This window comes from Pholis gunnellus (assembly GCF_910591455.1).
Source record: "Pholis gunnellus genome assembly, chromosome: 13".
In the NCBI taxonomy this organism is placed as follows: domain Eukaryota; kingdom Metazoa; phylum Chordata; class Actinopteri; order Perciformes; family Pholidae; genus Pholis; species Pholis gunnellus.
The window spans coordinates 7,584,842-7,602,663 of record NC_136540.1 but is presented as its reverse complement, the minus strand read 5'-3'; the positions used below and the strand labels follow the sequence as shown (position 1 = coordinate 7,602,663).

The 17,822-nt window shown below is 43.5% G+C and overlaps 2 protein-coding genes across 2 annotated transcripts; both read left to right on the top strand.

Moving 5' to 3' along the window:
* Window positions 1-992: 992 nt before the first annotated feature.
* LOC306704834 (LIM domain kinase 1-like) lies at window positions 993-10,907 on the top strand. Its single transcript, XM_079171377.1, has 15 exons — window positions 993-1,182; window positions 4,187-4,325; window positions 5,176-5,285; window positions 5,390-5,563; window positions 5,700-5,805; window positions 5,912-6,183; window positions 6,262-6,451; window positions 6,560-6,646; window positions 6,944-7,075; window positions 7,148-7,207; window positions 7,293-7,358; window positions 7,712-7,898; window positions 8,580-8,635; window positions 9,138-9,295; window positions 9,665-10,907. The coding sequence occupies exons 1-15, from the start codon at window positions 1,139-1,141 to the stop codon at window positions 10,194-10,196; spliced, it is 2,313 nt and encodes a 770-aa protein (XP_079027503.1). The 5' UTR covers window positions 993-1,138; the 3' UTR covers window positions 10,197-10,907.
* A 662-nt stretch (window positions 10,908-11,569) lies between these two features.
* On the top strand, window positions 11,570-17,376 carry LOC306705181 (septin-5-like; the record flags this gene model as incomplete). Its single annotated transcript, XM_079171883.1, has 13 exons — window positions 11,570-11,627; window positions 12,565-12,590; window positions 13,725-14,111; window positions 14,723-14,819; window positions 15,172-15,258; window positions 15,425-15,548; window positions 15,752-15,886; window positions 16,050-16,167; window positions 16,271-16,372; window positions 16,461-16,557; window positions 16,691-16,853; window positions 17,125-17,227; window positions 17,305-17,376. The coding sequence occupies 13 exons, from the start codon at window positions 11,570-11,572 to the stop codon at window positions 17,374-17,376; spliced, it is 1,569 nt and encodes a 522-aa protein (XP_079028009.1).
* Window positions 17,377-17,822: the final 446 nt, after the last annotated feature.

Genomic DNA, 17,822 nt, shown 5'->3' with positions numbered 1-17,822 from the left:
CCCATGCACAAATATGTGAAACAGTCGGGGGGGTTTAGGCAGAAGGTAAAAGGAGGAAGCTACATATTCAGTGTGCTGTGGCAGTGTGATAACCACAACTGAACAACTAACTATGGCCAAAGTTAGAGCAGCATTCAAGCGCTGTCTTCATAGTGACATCGTGACTCAGCTAACAGTGCACACTACAGCGTATTAAGTAGTCTACAGCATAGACCAGTGAGTCCTAAATGAAACAAGCATAAACAAGATAAACAACGACTAAGAATAAACCATAGAAGACACACACACACACACACACACACAGCCTACTACTATTATGAATTACAGTCTGGAGATGTAAACTAAACTGGACTCATTCTAGAAAATGTACTTTGAAACAAAAGACAAAATAAGAAATCTACAGTGGTGTCATTTTTGTTTGTTCATTCCTCTGACATCTTATTGTTTTAAAGCCACATCAACAGCAGCAGAGCCACACTCACGTGGATAATCTGAGGGTATCGTACAGTATTGTTTTTCTTTCCCTAATTAACTGAATTCTCCCTTTTTGTTGATTGTGTGTAATGAATAGAGTGCTTTACTGTAGGATCAGGGCAGTGCAGTAATTGGAGCATTCATAAAGAGATTATGTCTGCGCTGATGGGAACAGAGCTCGTTTCAAAAACACACACAAGCTCACCACTTCTGAGAAAAACACACTGAACTCATATAAACCCCCATCTAGCTCCACATTCTGTGGACGCCGCAGAGGAGCGTAACTGTATCGTGCAGAGGTCTACATACTGGGAGTAACAGGAGAGGGACCGTGGAGCACAACGTCTATACTGGGAGATGTCTATTTATTGGCAGCCAGCAGAGGGAGCCTGGCCAGCTGGTGTCAGTAGGTCAGAGTTTTTTCTCACACAGCTACTCTGCTCATTAGAGAGTGAACTCCAATGCACAGGAAGCCTCTGAGCGCATGAAGAGAGAGACACAGAGCGAGACAGAGAGTAAAAAAAGAAAGAAAAAGACAACGCCTGCTGCCACGGAATAAATGAAGGATCCGCTCATGACCACATGCAACTAAAAAGCTCCTTTTCGGAACTGGGCGGATTGTTTCTGAGAAAAGAGTTGTCTATCGGCGAACTGACGGGGCAGAATGTCACGACGGGACCAAAGGTTTCGGAGAGGGATGAAAGGACGGTAAGAGAGACTTCCATCAATTTGCTGCGATGTGTGTAAAAGAGAAAGAGTGTAAAAGCGTGAGCAAAAGTGAAACACAGAATACAGCAAATTGTAATTCAACATCTGCGATACTTCCTCAAAAACAACTCTGCTGTGGCAAACAGACACATGAGTAACCTGTGGTGCTTCTATATTCTGTCTACTTTCACATCAACTATGAGTATGTGTAATGAAACCAAAACAATAACAGGCAAATGTGTTGTTTTTGTGGATCCCTGTTTGTTCTACCTCCTCTTCCTCAGGTCTATATCAAAAGATGCATGTATAATACTGCATACATAACACCATTGAGACAATATCCCTGTAACACCCAAACATTACTTCTTAATATCTCCTGTTATTTAAAGGAAATCCTGCAGGGCGACACAGACAGAACATGGAGGAAACCCTAGCAGGAAAAGACGTCATCAGATTCTTAACATTTGACCTGCGTTAATGTCCTGACATCACAACATGTTTGTTATATGTACAACAGGTGCTGGCACTATTAGTGACACGGGAACATAGCTCAGGAGATTTATTCATGGCTAACGACAAGCGTGAGACGCAGCACGAGCCAGGTGAGGGTATTACTGTCAAACAGAGTAATGTGAGGAGATGGGTGGCAGTAGGAAACAGAGAGGAGGATAAATGACCAGATGTTGAGGTGGAAATTGCAGATGTGAAGCTGGGAGGCTCCACATCCCGATGCCAGCAGAAGAACAAAGAAAAAAAAACTGCAGCTGTCTGATGAGGTTTTATTACTTTATTATTTCCTCCGCAATAATTGGGAGTCAGGTGTAATAGATCTCTAACTGTACTTCCCGTAGTGCACCGTTTCCCCAGCAAACCTAGTATCTGTTAAGAGTAGAAACTCTTTAACTTTACTCAAGTCCTACTGAATATGAGCTGCAGCAGTGAACCTAAAGGTCAATATCAAGTAATCATACACGACCATGTTGTGGTCTCTATTAACAAACAACTTAAAAGTGATCCTATCCCCAGTTAAATACAGTATTTATAATCTCTACCAGAAGAAGTGACGTGTTTGACATTTCCATCAGGAGCAACAACAGTTTCTTAGAACGAAGAGAAGAACGACTGGGTGTAGTCGTCACAACAGTGACACTGACGTAGCCTCCGACAAGCGCAATACAAAACCACATCAATTACTGATGAGCACGGAAGTTAGTAGTAGATGTAGGATCGTGCTTTTCACCACTTTAAGTTTGTGTTCCAAGATCTAAGACGACTAAATCAAATAAGACGATTGATCACAGTGAAACGTCGTCACTGTACATGGGAGGAAACTCTCCAACTGCTTTATTCTCAATAGAAAGGCAACCTTTTCATTCTCTATTGTGAGGACAGTGTGGCATTTACAGTTGAGGTTGGGAGAGAGGAAACATGGGGCTGTGCTCTGTCCAGGAAGTCACTTCCCACTGAGGCGGTTGCATTGAAGAGATAAGGAAGCAGGTTTTTGCTGTGTATAGGTATTATTCTTCATTCAGTTTCAGCCCAGGATGCCACTGGGAGTTTCTGTTTTCAGTTTTTAAAAAGGACTGAAAGTGAACATGCTGTGCTGCATTCAAGCAACAATATAGCTTTTTAAACTGCAGCAATGTTTTCACTTTGTTTAGCTACTCTTTTGCAATCTTTGAGTGGGTGTGTCCTTGGAGTGAAGACATCTGACAGACCAGTGACCCTACATGAGTAGTCCTTTTGTAAGAAGCAGTATTAGTTTGGCATCTGGCTGAATGTGCTCTCTGTCGCAGTGTACTATTCACCCACTTGGCGATGGATTTTGATCTAGATTTTATATAATAGATCGACACAAAATAGTCAAAGTTGGTGAAGTGAAATGAAAAAAAAAACCTTGAAAAGTGGTGCGTGCTTATGTATTAATCGTCTTTGCTATGAAGCCCCTAATTAAGGTCTAGTGTTACCAATTACCTTAAAAAGTCACATCATTATTTAAATAAAGTCATGTGACAGATCATGTCCCACTTAGATTGTGTGCAACCTGTGGCCACATACCTTTTGGCGAACTCTACACACGTTTTCTTATCTTTTTCTTCAAACATTGTCTTTTTTTCTGGCCACTCTTCCATTAAGCCCATCTCTGTGGAGTGTACAGCTTAAAGTGTCCCTTTGAACAGAGACTCCAATCTCCTCTGTGGAGCTTTCCGGCTCCTTCGGGGTTTTCTTTGGCCTCGTTGACGCCTCTCTGATTAATGTCCTCCTTGCCTGCTCCCTGAGTATTGTCCTCATTCGGCAGGTTTGTTGTGGTGCTATATTCTTTCCATTTTGTTATAATGTATTTAATGGTGCTCCATTGCACACAGGTGAACTGTAATGAATTAATGATGTGACTTTTGAAGGTAAGTGGTAGCACCCAATCGTATTTAGGGGCTTAATTAGCACACACCAGTTATCAGTTTGTTTGTTTTTTGTTTAATTTAGCTTTTTCACTATTTTGTGTCGGCAATCAAATAAAAATCCATTTTAATTCCAAAATAGGAAAAACACCAAGGGGGGGTGAATACTTTTGCAAGGCGTTGTACCACGCATCATTTCAACACAATCTCTGTCAACTGTATTTTAGGCTCAACTTTGTGACTAATAAAAGACTCACACTGTCATTCAACACAAGCATGGGGTCAAAGAAGTCAAGAGAGGAAAGGAGATGCGTCTCGGTGACAGTGAACACGACTGTGTGTTAAAAAAGGCTACACTGAAGACGATAACTTGCGGTCCAACTGGCCTGAAAGTGTTGCACCTGACCCCGTGTGTGACGATCTCAGAGGTCGACTATCCTCGCGAGTCTCACGTGTTCCATCGCTGATGAGGCTCACGTTACTTTGCTCTCACACGCCTCTGAAGAATCATCTTACATCCGCTCTAAATCTCCATGTTCTCTTGTTTCCACATCCTACTCTCTCTCTCTCTCTCTCTCTCTTCCCTGCTTCACCCTTCTCTCCAGGTGTTGTGAATGTGGCTGCATCCTGTCTCACTGGTACTATGAGAGAGAGGCACAGCTCTACTGTAAGAAGCACTACTGGGCCCGCTATGGAGAGCACTGCCACGGCTGCAAAGAGACCATCGCCACAGGACTCATTATGGTACCAAGATAATCACTGAAAACACCTCAAATCAGGGCTTCAATTAATAGGAGCCAATAGGAACTATTCTTATTATGGAATATGCTAGATAATCAAAAAGAGAGGGTTAAGGCTTTGTACCACAAATCAACAATATATATATCACTCATAGTATACATAGCAGAGTAAAACTGTTGCTTATGTTTTTGTCTGTGTAGGCCACACACTTTACTGTACATGCACTTCTAACAGGAAAGACTCATTTTAGAATCAGACCTTCCCTATTTCTGCCCTATTTCTAACATTTCATTATAATTAGTCACAACATTGCAGTTAAAGACCAAACCAACAGTCCCAGGCCAAAGCCGCCGAGCATATAATCCTCCTGTCTGTTTTTCAGTTTACTCGCACCAAAACATGTTGTACTCAGCCAATAACAAATTGATTGATCGCTGGTGTGCTGGTTTAAAAATAGCTGCTTTATCGATCATTCAAAGCCCCCATTTGTTCCAACTGAGACAAATATCAAAATGTGTATTACGTAAGATTCACAGATAGAAGTACGGCAATAATCTCTGTAACAAGAAATACAGGATCTCAGCATGATACTATTCAGAGATTTAAAGACTTCCTGTGTCTTGGTTTCTTCCTGGTATGAAAGTAAATGCATTTTGTCTTTCAACACTCACACCGGAGGATATCCTCTGAAAACATCCTGACATTACAATGCTCTTTTGCAGGATTGCATAGAAATTACTCTTTATGATTCAGAGCTGCATTTGGTCCCAACCCCACCAAACTATCATCTTCTGTATCAAACAATATTGTGACATTGGCTTCTGCGTTGTGTTTTACCACACTGCCTGAACAGGTTGCCGGAGAGCAAAAGTACCACCCTGAATGCTTCACTTGTATGAGCTGTGAAATGTTCATTGGAGATGGAGACACCTACACGCTCGTCGAACGCACAAAACTCTACTGGTAAGTTTGAAGTTCTTTGAGCTTCTTTAATTTTTGGTAAACTATGTAAAGATGTATGATTCTGATTCTCCTTTATTCCATCTCTTGATTTGTCCGTTCTGCAGCGGCCACTGTTTCTGTCAGGGTGTAGTTTCAGCAGCGAGGTCAGCTTCTCCACTCGCCAAGAGTCCCCACATGGTGGCGCTGGTGTCTCTCCCTCCCCGTGCAGGTGGCCGACAAGCCCTGACTCTCACCACTGACCTCTGCCAGGAGAAAGGCCCTCTTGTCACTGTGACAGGGTGAGTCTATGAATCCGAGACATGGCCAAGAGTGGACTTTGTATTTAGTTCGTGCTAGACGGAGCCAACAACCCAGGCTCGTTTTGTCTTCCCCCACCTTTCCTGCACCCGTTAACTCATTTTCGGTCTCCCTCAGGTTAGACACAGCTGCCCTCAGCCCCGACCTGCTGTCCTCTGTCCACAATGGGGACCGAGTACTTGAGGTCAACGGCATCCCGGTCCACAACATTACCCCAGACGAGGTAGGCCTCAAACTACCCACCGATTCATAATACCATCCAATAAAAAAAAAACATAATTAAACCGGAAAAATGTCACCAAAGGTCAATACGATATGCTATCCTCTAGATAAACTGTGTGATCCAGGACACAAGCAGACCACTGCAGCTGACCATCGAACACAACCCGCAGCCTCCCGATGAAGTCCTTCTCTCAAACGATCCCCAGGACGACATCAGCTGTCCTGACCCCCGTGTCCGGGACAAACTTTCTTCGACCCACAAACTCCCAAGTCTGAAGGAAGAGCCCAGTCCAGGGGAGGAGACAGATGGACCAATCAGCATGAGCCTCTCCCCTCCTCAGCACCAGGGGACCATGGGAATGCGATCCAGACATATCCTGTAAGCGCTGACTCTCGGCTTACTTGGATTTCTTACTCTTCTCTTTCTCTCTGTCTGAGTCTCTCTTTTCTTTCTCAGGCGCAGCTGTAGTATCGATAAGTGTCCTCTGTCCTCCGGGGCACTGTCGCTGTTATCTCAGAGGAGAGACATGGTTCGCTCAGAGTCTCTCCGTGCGGACGCCGGAGATCGAACCCATCGCATCTTCAGACCTTCGGACCTCATCCACGGAGAAGTGCTTGGCAAGGGCTTCTTTGGACAGGCTGTCAAGGTACGGCAGTTACATTTCCCTCCATTCTTCACGGCTCTACGCCTAGTCGGCAGTTATTCTGTACGATTGATTTTAAATCAGCCTTGTGATTAACCTGTTGTTATCAAGGTGACGCATCAGGAGACAGGGGAGGTGATGGTGATGAAAGAGTTGATACGTTTCGACGAAGAGACCCACAAGACTTTCTTAAAGGAGGTAAGTGGTCATTAGAGCAGGAAGTTAACCTGTTTTCCCACCTGGCTGATGGTCATTTGTATTTAGGGGACTAAGAATGAACAGGTCTAAGTTAAGGAAGATAAGTGCTCTTCACTACGGGAGCCCACTTTAGGTTTTAAGTTGGTAAGAAAGCTGTATTTTTCGCTAGCACAGTTTTAACCCCATCTTACATCATCAAGAGGGTTACTAGGTCACTATGTTACCTTTGAGCTATTTCCCTGCTGCTGCAATGACGTGAAGCATTTGTTTAAACACTTTTCCTCTCTATTTGTACAGGTGAAGGTGATGCGCTGTCTGGACCATCCCAACGTCCTCAAGTTCATTGGACTGTTTTATAAAGACAAACGAATAAACTTTGTCTCTGAATACATCCAGGGAGGAACTCTCCGAGAGACCATCGTAAAAATGGTACGTTAAAACTCCAGAAGGACTGTGAGAGCACACGGGCACAGTATGTTGATCACACTCTGCTTATCGTAGGATGAGGATTTCCCCTGGAGTACAAGAGTGGGTTACGCCAAAGACATTGCAGCTGGAATGGTGAGTCTTTCAAGGTTAATATCCAAAATCTTTATTTGATCGAGTACCAACTTCCCCTAATGTATATAACATCTCTCCTTCAAAGGCATATCTACACTCCATGAATGTTATCCACCGAGACCTGAATTCACACAACTGCTTGGTCAGAGAGGTAAACAAGTGGTTCCATCACACACATCAGCTAACATCAGATAGCTTCACCGTAGGATACACAAACCCATCAGAAATGACTATTTCCCCACAGCGTTGAGGCGTTTCATCAATATGTTGATTGCTTCATTCAATTTAATAAAATTGTAAACGTACTGTGAACGAACAAAACGAGGGTTAGCTTTTGATAGCCAGCTTCATTTTGGATCCAAATCCAAGTCTATTAAATCTGTCGCTCTCAATCTGTATCTCAATCAACATGATTGATACTTCACACTCCTGCAACACTTTAAACAAAAACAAACCAACATAACAATATAAATATTCCTAACATTGCTCTCATTGCTCTCTCAGAACCAGTCTGTGGTGGTGGCAGACTTCGGACTAGCCAGGCTGGTAATAAAGGAGAGGAATCAGACCACAACGTCCTCGATGGAGCGGCCTGCGAAGGGGACACTGTCAGAGCTCCGCAGGCCTGACCGGAGGAAGCGCTACACCGTGGTAGGAAACCCCTACTGGATGGCCCCTGAGATGATCCACGGTGAGTGCACAAGGTTCCAGGCCAACAGTTATAGCAATCTCTGAACCTGAACCAATCGCACAGAGGCTTGTTTGTCGTGAAGGTAAAGAGTATGATGTAACTAATTCTAACAACTTTGGTAGCCTGGAGGTCCTGGACTACATTTTCTTAATTCTATAACGCTTATATAGACACTTGGAAAATTCATTGTAAGCCTTATTACCTTATTTATACCAGTTAAATATGGCAACTGGCACAGGTACAATACTTCTGATTACGAGTAAAGGACTTTGGATTCATGTGAGACGTCACAGCGTAGGAATAAGACTTACTTTAGATTTATACCTTCCCTACAATAAATGTTGCTTTTACAATAATGCAACGAATTTCCAAAGAATGAAAATTTGCACAGAAATTATTTTCTCAAGTACTGTACCATGTACCATGATGACTTGAAAAAGGTATAAATACTCTCAGTGATGTTTCGAAGCAGAACTGACAAACCTCAGCTTGCCTCTTCATGCCAGAAGTAGTGCAAGATAGCAAAATATGCAAATAAGGGGTAAGTGTGTGACCGGAAATTATTCTGAGGTCTAGTTGCAGGTTTAATATGAATACACTGAAAACAACATCTCTACATCTCCACTATGGGCCAGTAAAGATGTGGCTCATATTTCCCAATCTTTTCTCTGCACCTCTCAGGGAAAAGCTATGACGAGCGGGTGGACGTCTTCTCCTTTGGTATCATGATATGTGAGGTAAGAACATCTGGACAAAGAAAAGTATTCCTAAAAGTGGTGTTAAAATGTTCTATAAATGTCAAAACAAACAAACCTATATTATCCTAGGGCTGGGTGATATGGATAAAATATGATATTTTTTTTACCTCTCTTATCGTTATTGCAACGCTATTGGAGATCTGACTATTGGTGCTTTCGGAAAATATTTACAAAATTGGATTTTTGATAAATAATTATCAGTAATGTTGATATAATGACTTAAGTGGCTCAAGGTAAATAATAAAACAGCTGGAACAGTCTGGTAAATTCCGAAAATGATATCACTTTACTGTAATGCAGCCTTCACAACCAATAGACAATATTTATATGACATCCAAAATCTAAGACGATATCTAGTCTCATATCACGTTATCGATAACATATCAATATATTGCCCAGGCCTATATTATCCACACTTCTTTTTATTGATCAAGCATCTTATCAGTTTTAAAGCAGAGTATCTATCTCTGTCTCTCCATAGATTATAGGTCGAGTGAATGCTGACCCTGACTACCTTCCCCGATCCAATGACTTTGGGCTAAATGTAGCCGGCTTCCTGCAGCAGTACCACCCTCCACGCTGCCCCCCGGCCTTCCTGCCCCTGGCTGTCCTCTGCTGTGACATGGACGCTGATCAACGGTACGACTGCACGAATTCAACACAACCTACAGTACATTTCAGCTCAGTTTCAGTCTACACAACTACCACGCCACCACTACTCAAAATAAAACTAATAGGCACTTCAATTAGAGCGGTAATGCTGCGTTAATGCGTTTCATCTGTTACCACTACAGTCAGAAAGTCTTGAGGTTACTTTCTGGTGAGTTGATGTACAGTGTACTAAGTCTACTGTATCCCAATGTATGAGCCCATGTACTGTGCACATACTCTAAGCAATGCATTACACAAACAAACTAAACTAATACAGTGCAGAATAGTCCTGCAGTTACTGCAGTAGAGCATGTAAAGCTCTACAGCCTCTAACCACTGCAACTCTTTGTCTTTCAGTCCTTCCTTTTCGAAGCTGCAGGAGTGGCTTGAGAACCTGCTGATGCACCTGGACATCGGCCTGCCCCTGCTGTCAGAGATAGAGCAGCACCGCAGAGCCTTCTGGCAGAAGCACAACCATCAAAACCAGTCTCACGACCGGGACAAGACCCTGGAGTCACATGAGCAAACCCACATCTCACAGCCACTAAGACAGAGCTCCGACCCCACGCGACGTTCGGACGATGCGAACAACCACATGGAGCCTAATCACCTCACTCAGAGCCAAAACCAAAATGGCCTACCTGAGAGCCATTCGGACGAAGAGCAACACACACATGGCCTGACTTGTTGCAGGTCGACGAGCATGGACCCAGGCGTGAATGGGTCTGAAACCTATGAATGCAGTAACCCCTTAGGACAACCTAAAGCCGAGGACGAGCCCTTACAGCCGCTACAGGTCAACGTCTCGCTGCTAGGCCGTTCCAACAGGACCAGGAGGACATGCAGAGTGCTGTGGGACAAATCTACAGAGGACAGCTCTTTTCTCTGACTGTGCAGCACATTTTTGAGGGAGAAATCTATTTATGAAGACATTTTGTGCCTTTTCAAACAACTGGGAGAGAAGTGAAAGGTTCATAAAAAGGTGTGTGGAGGATTAATACGCGGAGAACCTGCGGAGGCATAACAGTGGGATTCATATGGGACAGTTAGCATGAAAAGCAGTTCATATTTGTGTGCTGCTTGATGAAAAATGCCGAGCACATTACATTTGCCTCTTATTGCTCTGTGAACCAGTATTTATGATGTTTCAACAAGACCCAACAAAACTAGATTTAGTTGATACCCATATTGACATGACAGAGTTCGATATTAATTAAATTGCAGTACATTGGCCGGTAATTATTCATAAGACACAACAGAATTATTCCTATAATTCCATAACGTTTGTTAGTGCGCTCTGGTGGACAGTCTACGTAATGGAAACACCGTTTCTAAATTACCTCAAGTCATATCTTTGGCATTTTAGTGCTACAGTTTATCTTTACTTATCAGCCAACATCTGCGATGATGCTGGTAAAAATCGGTCGGCCAATGTATCGTTTGGGCTCCGGCATCAACTTTGTCCAGAAGCTGTGAAACACATGGCACTTTATACTTACAGCTACACTGCATGGGTCAAGTATTTAAGAGAATGCTTTTTGTATTTTCTGTTGAAATGTTTCCACCCACATACTGAGCAGTGAACGTATAAATGTACAACTTAATAAAGAGAAATATAAATTCATATGACTAATGTTAAATCACTACCATTGAATCACCTTGGTAAAAATGTATATATATATATATATATTTTTTTTTTTCTAAGGCTATTCTTTATATGTTAACATAGACAGTAGCCAAGGCCAACAATTTACTAATCCTGAAGGGTCCACACATTTTTGGTGTTATGAATGTTAAATAATTGGTAACTTAAGAGTATAATGCTAGGGACCTTAATACATTTAAAAGTATACTTAACTGAAATCCTGAATGGACCCGGAATCACACACTCACCTCCTGTAGGCTTGACAGGTGGCTCTGAAAAAAAGTGCAGCATATTAAATTGAAGTTGTGGAGCCCTGCTGTCCTGGGCATTGGGTTTACTGAGGCTGAGCAGTAGTTGGCAAACTTCACCACAGAGTCCTCTTCATGTTTGTGGGTGTAGAGCGAGAACAGGAAGGGGCTGAGCACACAGCCCTGGGGGGCTCCCTACACTCGACTTTGAGACCATTAGCAGTAGTTCAGTTCAATTACAAGAGCAATGTTGCCAATGCAAAATAAAATGCAACACTGGCAGCCGGTCCATCAGCCCCGTCCAAGGACAACTCCTCCAAACTTATAATTGTTAACGTTTACATATAATAATAAACGTAAACAACGCATATGGCTATTGTTAGTACCCACGTGGTTCTCTCAGTTGAAGACTCCGGTGACGCGCAATGTGCGCGGGCATACAGAACCTGTCAATCATCTCACTCGGCAGCCACAAACCGTTACTAGATTATTTTTTTATTATAATTGATTGCTGTTGGGATGTAACGGCAATTTCAATAAATAAAATACAAGAATGTACATATAATATAAAATACGTGTATACACGTAATAGTTTATATAACGTTCTATAAAGATACGTTGCCGACGGTACAAACGTTGCTAAGAGAAAAATACTCATACAAGCGGACAGCGGAGAAATTGTTAAGCGAATACAGATCAAACGTGTAGTTTAACGGTTTCCATGGACTCTTTTCAATACATATTTTACCGTGAGACTAATTGTTGGATTGTCTACACCGACCCTCAACGCTTAGCCACGTACGTAACTCCAGAAAGCCAGGGAGAGGTGAGGTTTAACTTTACGCTAGTTATCTTCTAGAGCCGAACCGAAGCTAGCTAGCTAGCTAGCTAATGCTAGCCAACACGATAGCAGAGGCACACTAAATATTTTGTCCACATTTAAACATTTTTATAACAGCTAGCATACTTTTGATCAGAATCATGAACAATGCAGTAATATCAGTTATTTTTATTTGTATTATCATTATTGTCAGTAGTAGTAGCTAGCTGTTGTTAGCATCCTGCACTGAAGTCTTATCACCAGCTGCTAGTACTGAGGTCAACTGAGCCTCCACCCGCTCTCTCTCTCTCCCTCTTTCTCTCTCTCTCTCTCTCTCTCGTACTTAACGTCAGAGCGGACTGTACCCGGAGATCAGTGTGTGTGCATGAACCCACGCACACCACATGCCTCATCACATTGTATTAGTTCTTGTATAGTTTGCTCTTTCGGCATCACTCACATCGCGTTTTTATTTTTCTTCCTCTGATCTTCCTCTGGGGACAGTTTGAGGCAGCATCATGCAGCACATGTCCTCTCCTGTCAGGTTCCGCAGCAGCAGCAACAAGAAAGGTAACTTCGTCTGTAACGCATCTAGGTTGCATCACCGATTTATTCAAATAACTGACAATATTAATTAGTAATCTAATCGAAGGCAGCCAGAGTTTTTATTTTAGGTATTTTGTATGGCATGGTAAGTATAATGCATCATTTGCATGAGGAGGATGCTGTGTGTGATATAAACAATGGAGAAAATGTTGTTATAAGCCACTCTATTATGTTCTAGTAGTTTAAAGTATGCATTTTGTTTTGAGTATTGATAGCAGGAGGGTGTCGTAAAGCTACTTACTTATTTATTTCACTTGGACCAACAGCCATACTCTTCTAATCATTATCCAGCTTATACACTTCGCTATGCATTTGTATTGTCAAACATTAAATGTTTTCCCTTTTTATATTTTCTATCCTCTGCTCAAAAAAGATGCAACTTTCTCAGAAAAGGAGGTAGGACACGATTGTAGAATAGTCTTTAATGATAGTGTTTGTAGTTTGTGTGTGTTTGTGTGTGTGTGTGTGTGTGTTTAAGAGTTAAATCTCCAACCCCCACCCTGTCACAGCATTAGAAACTGGGTTAAGCCTGCTGCAAAGCTTTGTGGGTAATGAGAGCTGACAGGTAGAGGGATGGCGGACGAACCCTGATCAGGCCAGCAGCACAGTGGGCCGTGTTGTTCTGCTGTTTTTTGGGCCTCAGCAGCACAATGTGAGCCCTGAAATGTGCGTCTCCTGTAAAGCAGGTGTGGAGTCTCGGCTGTGCTAACCGCTCATGATAGCGAGTAGGATTTTTAAAACTACTACTTCACTCTAGTTAGTATATCCAGTTTGACACTAGTGTTTACAGACCTCCAACTACAGACGGTGTGTTGTTGGTCAACACACCCTGCCTGGACAGATGGATGAAGGCCTCTGTAATGATATAATGGGATCACAAGTCAGGATTAATCAGTGAAGAAAGGATATCCACCACAACAAAAGACACAGAAGACTTATTATGCTATGTATTCAGAGAGCATGACAGTGCCTGTTAGTCAGTTTGTGATACCAATGATGCTATACAAACATAGATTAAAGATTATTACATTTCAGTTGAGGGGGAAATGACTTCCAATCGATCGTACATAAAAATCCATAATGTGCCTCCTGTCCCAGTTGTCCAGTCTGTCCATCGAGGACCAGGAGGACACTCAGTTTCCTTTCACCTTGAGGGATCTGCCTCCCATCTCTCAGCCTGGCGACCAGCACCAGACGCCAGACCACCAGGCACCAGTCCACCGCGAGGCGGAGGGAACTGGGACAGCAACCAATGGACTCACCACCCTCCCCGGGACTCCCCCCCCGCCCCGTGCCGTCTTCTGCAACCCCGCTGGCTCTCCGACAGTCCCCCATAGACCAAGTCGCGCGGGACCAAACGCAGATCTTCAGCTCTTGGCGCTGAGGAGGCAGCTCATCTCTCAGGTGTCTATGGACTTTCCACTCAGCCCGGCCTCTCGTCCACACAGCCCCTGGGGACGCTTTGACCCTTATGACTCTCCAGAGGTGGGTTTCTGTGTGCCAGAGCCTGTGTCAGAAGACTCTTAGTCGACTAATCGGTTGTTTTGCTTTAGTCGATTAGTCATTTTTTTATGGTGGTTTTGCATGATTCTTTGGGGAGTAACTTAAGTTTAACAGATCTGTCGATAAATCAGCCAATTGATTAGTCGACAAAATCGTGTGAGTAAACTAAGGATTTCTTTTGTCGAGGACAGCACAAGTTTTATACATTTCTTAACTTTGTACACGATTCTGAACTCCCACTATGGAGTTCAGAATCGTGTACCGAATTCTTAAGTCCTAGTATATTTCTAAACCGTTCGGAAAACACTTTTACAGCTGCACTATCAACATAAATGAAATATAAAGTTAGTTACAGATGTCAGACATTAACTTTCATGTTAAAATCAGTGCTGCATGTCGACGTGGTTAACAGATATTAGACCAGACTTAGGTGGTCTGGCCCCATGATGCTTTGCAGATCATGATGAGGGTCACGTTGTCCAGGTCAGGCCGCTACAGTGATGGTTGTTACCATGACTGTGACGTAAAGTAGCATTAGTAGTCACTCTCTTAATCCTATATGCACATATTACGTTTGTGTTTTCATTCTGCAGGATCAGGACAAAGAGTATGTGGGTTTCGCCACGTTGCCCAACCAGGTTCATAGAAAGACGGTGAAGAAATTATTCACATTTACGCTTCTGGTGGCGGGTGAGTCCTCCCATATGTCTGCTAACCGGGAACCTTTAACATGCTGCTATCGTGACAGAACATCTCTCCTATAACGGGGATTGTATTACACATTGCAAATCACACCACCATATCCAAACATCTAGAAGTTTGGATGTTAAATTAACTGATACAATGCTAAGAAATGCGTTCATCGGTGTAGATTACAGACATACCTGCTCTGATTTCTACATGTAATCTCGTTTTATGTGTGAAGAAGGACTTCCTATTCGTTGAAGTAAATCCTTCCGAGGAATACAGACGTTGCACACTTGGATGTGATATGTTACTCATGCTACTTCAAGAGCTCTGGGTTGTGTCTTTCTCTCTGTAGGGGAGTCTGGCCTCGGTAAATCCACACTAATCAACAGTTTGTTCCTCACGGACCTCTACCAAGACAGAAAGGTTCCCAATGCACAAGGTGAGATTAGTTCTATTATTTATCTTTGTTAGCTTTTGTTGTGCTGATGTTGATGCTGCGACTCCTCTCCTCTGGCCCTGAGGCGTGCGCGTGTTCTTGTGCGTGCTTTGCACACACTGTTAACTCGTGGCCTGCGTAGTTACTTTGCACTTGTATGTGTCCACAGAACGGATTGATCAAACGGTCGACATCGTAAAACACACCATTGGCATTGAGGAGAAAGGAATCAAAATGAGGCTCACCATCATAGACACACCGGGGTTCGGAGACGCCGTCAACGACACAGAAAGGTGGGGGTCCTCAGCGTGCGCCCGCGGCATGTTTCTCCTCCTTCAAACTCAAAGCAGCTTGACACGGACGTGACATTTGTCCTGGTGGCAAAGACAGGCCCCGTGATAGTGAACCAGACTGCAACTCACGGTATCATAATTTAAACTGTCAGCTATCCGCCAGGGTTGTTGTTTTACTCACAGATATTGTATGTCTGCATCAGCTGGAATCCAATAGAAGACTACATCGACCAGCAGTTTGAGCAGTACTTCAGAGACGAGAGCGGGTTGAACAGACGGAACATCCAGGACAACAGAGTCAACTGCTGCCTCTACTTCATCTCTCCAATTGGCCACGGGTACGCTGACGACATGTTTTTACTTCTGCCCACGAGGCTAAACTAGTCAAACAGTACTGCAACGCCCTCACCTAAAAGTTGTTCAATATCTTTTTGGCATGTTCCTGCTTGTGTGCACTAACATACACATACATGTGTTTTTTTTTTATTTTCGTAACATCAGTCTTCGGCCTCTGGATGTGGCGTGCATGAAGGCTTTGCATAACAAAGTGAACATAGTTCCTGTTGTGGCCAAAGCCGACAGCCTGACACAAGCGGAGGTCGACAGAAAGAAGCTGAAGGTGTGAAATCATTAGACGCACATAATTGAGGAGAAGTTTTATTTTTCATTTCTTGTCTGTTTCTCCTCAAGCGCTATTGTTTCAATGTGTTCACGTACTCCAGATCAGAGAGGAGATCGAGCAGTTTGGGATCAACATCTACCAGTTTCCCGAGTGTGATTCAGATGAGGACGAAGACTTTAAAAGACAGGACCAGATACTCAAGGTTCTTCAGTTGACTCTAATTTTTGTTTAAAAGTGCCGTCTCATCCAGGTTAAGACTGACGGCTCCTTGTTTTTGATTCTCCCTGCAGGACAGCATCCCATTTGCAGTAATTGGGAGTAATGTGCAGGCGGAGAGTGAGGGTCGCAAGTTCAGGGGTCGTGTCTATCCCTGGGGTGTGGTGGAAGGTAATACACACACAACTCCTCTTTTGTCTTGGTCAGCTTTTACAGTGTTTGTACTTGGGTGGTTACTTGATTTTGCATCCGTTTTTTTTTTTTAACATTCTGATCTCGTGTCACGTTGTCGTTGCATGGTCAGTGGAGAACCCGGCTCACTCTGACTTCCTGCTGCTGAGGAACATGCTGGTGAGGACGCACATGCAGGATCTGAAGGATGTGACGGGGGAGACGCACTATGAAAACTACAGAGCCCAGTGCATTCAGAATATGACGCGCATGGTGGTGCAGGAGAAGCAACGCAGGTGTGTGGAGTCGGGACGCACGCAGACACCGTGGATCGGTTGATTACAATTCGTTGAGTCAATAAAACTCTAACATGAGTCTTGGTGATTATTTCACACACTTACCTTCTACATTGCTTCTCGGAGGAGAGGGGTTTGCTTTACAGGATGTTTTAAATACAATATAGGCTCTTAAAAGAAGAAGAAATCCATGCAGTACATGTGCACACTGATATTTTCTGTGCTGATTGAGCCAGGTGCTCACGCAGGTTGTGTTCTTCTTTGGTCTTAGTTTGCGTGAGAAGCACGGAGCGCAGAGCGAGGGCGATTTTCCTCTGCCGCTGGTTCCCCCCAACTCTCAGACAGAAAGACTCCTATTTGAGAAAGATGAAGAGGTACGTTTCTCTCGTTCACTCACTCGGTCAGAGTGAAGTTATCACCACTCACCAGTCATTTATCTCTCTCTGTATAGCTGAGGAGGATGCAGGAGGTGATGGAGAGGGTCCAGGAGCACATGCAGCACAGCCAGAGAGGTGGTTTCTGATGAGGAGGAGACGGACGAGGAGTGCCCAGGAACACAGAGGAGACCCCGTCTACAATGCATGACAGCAAAAAGAGATGTACTTGTATGAAAATGAAAGTAGCGACCTTGAGGTTGTCTGTCCCCCCCAACAAAAAAAAAACAAGTGACCTTTACACTCCAAGTATAAAGACGCAGCCTCTCAAACTCCTGCGCATGTTTGCTGACCTGCAGCCAGGAGATGTTCTAGACTTCAGCAGGTCACACTAGCTCACGGGTGGCTCCATTCTGTGATTTTCTTTATTCTTTATCATCAAACGTCTTCATCCGGAGACAATAGTTACCTTTGTTCCATTAATGTGTTCCAGGACTGCAACTTGAGTAGTAACCTTGATAAGGATGTAACAGTCATCTAGGGGTCTTTGTAGTCATGTTGAAGTTGGGTTTTGAATTTGTAAACAGCATTTTTC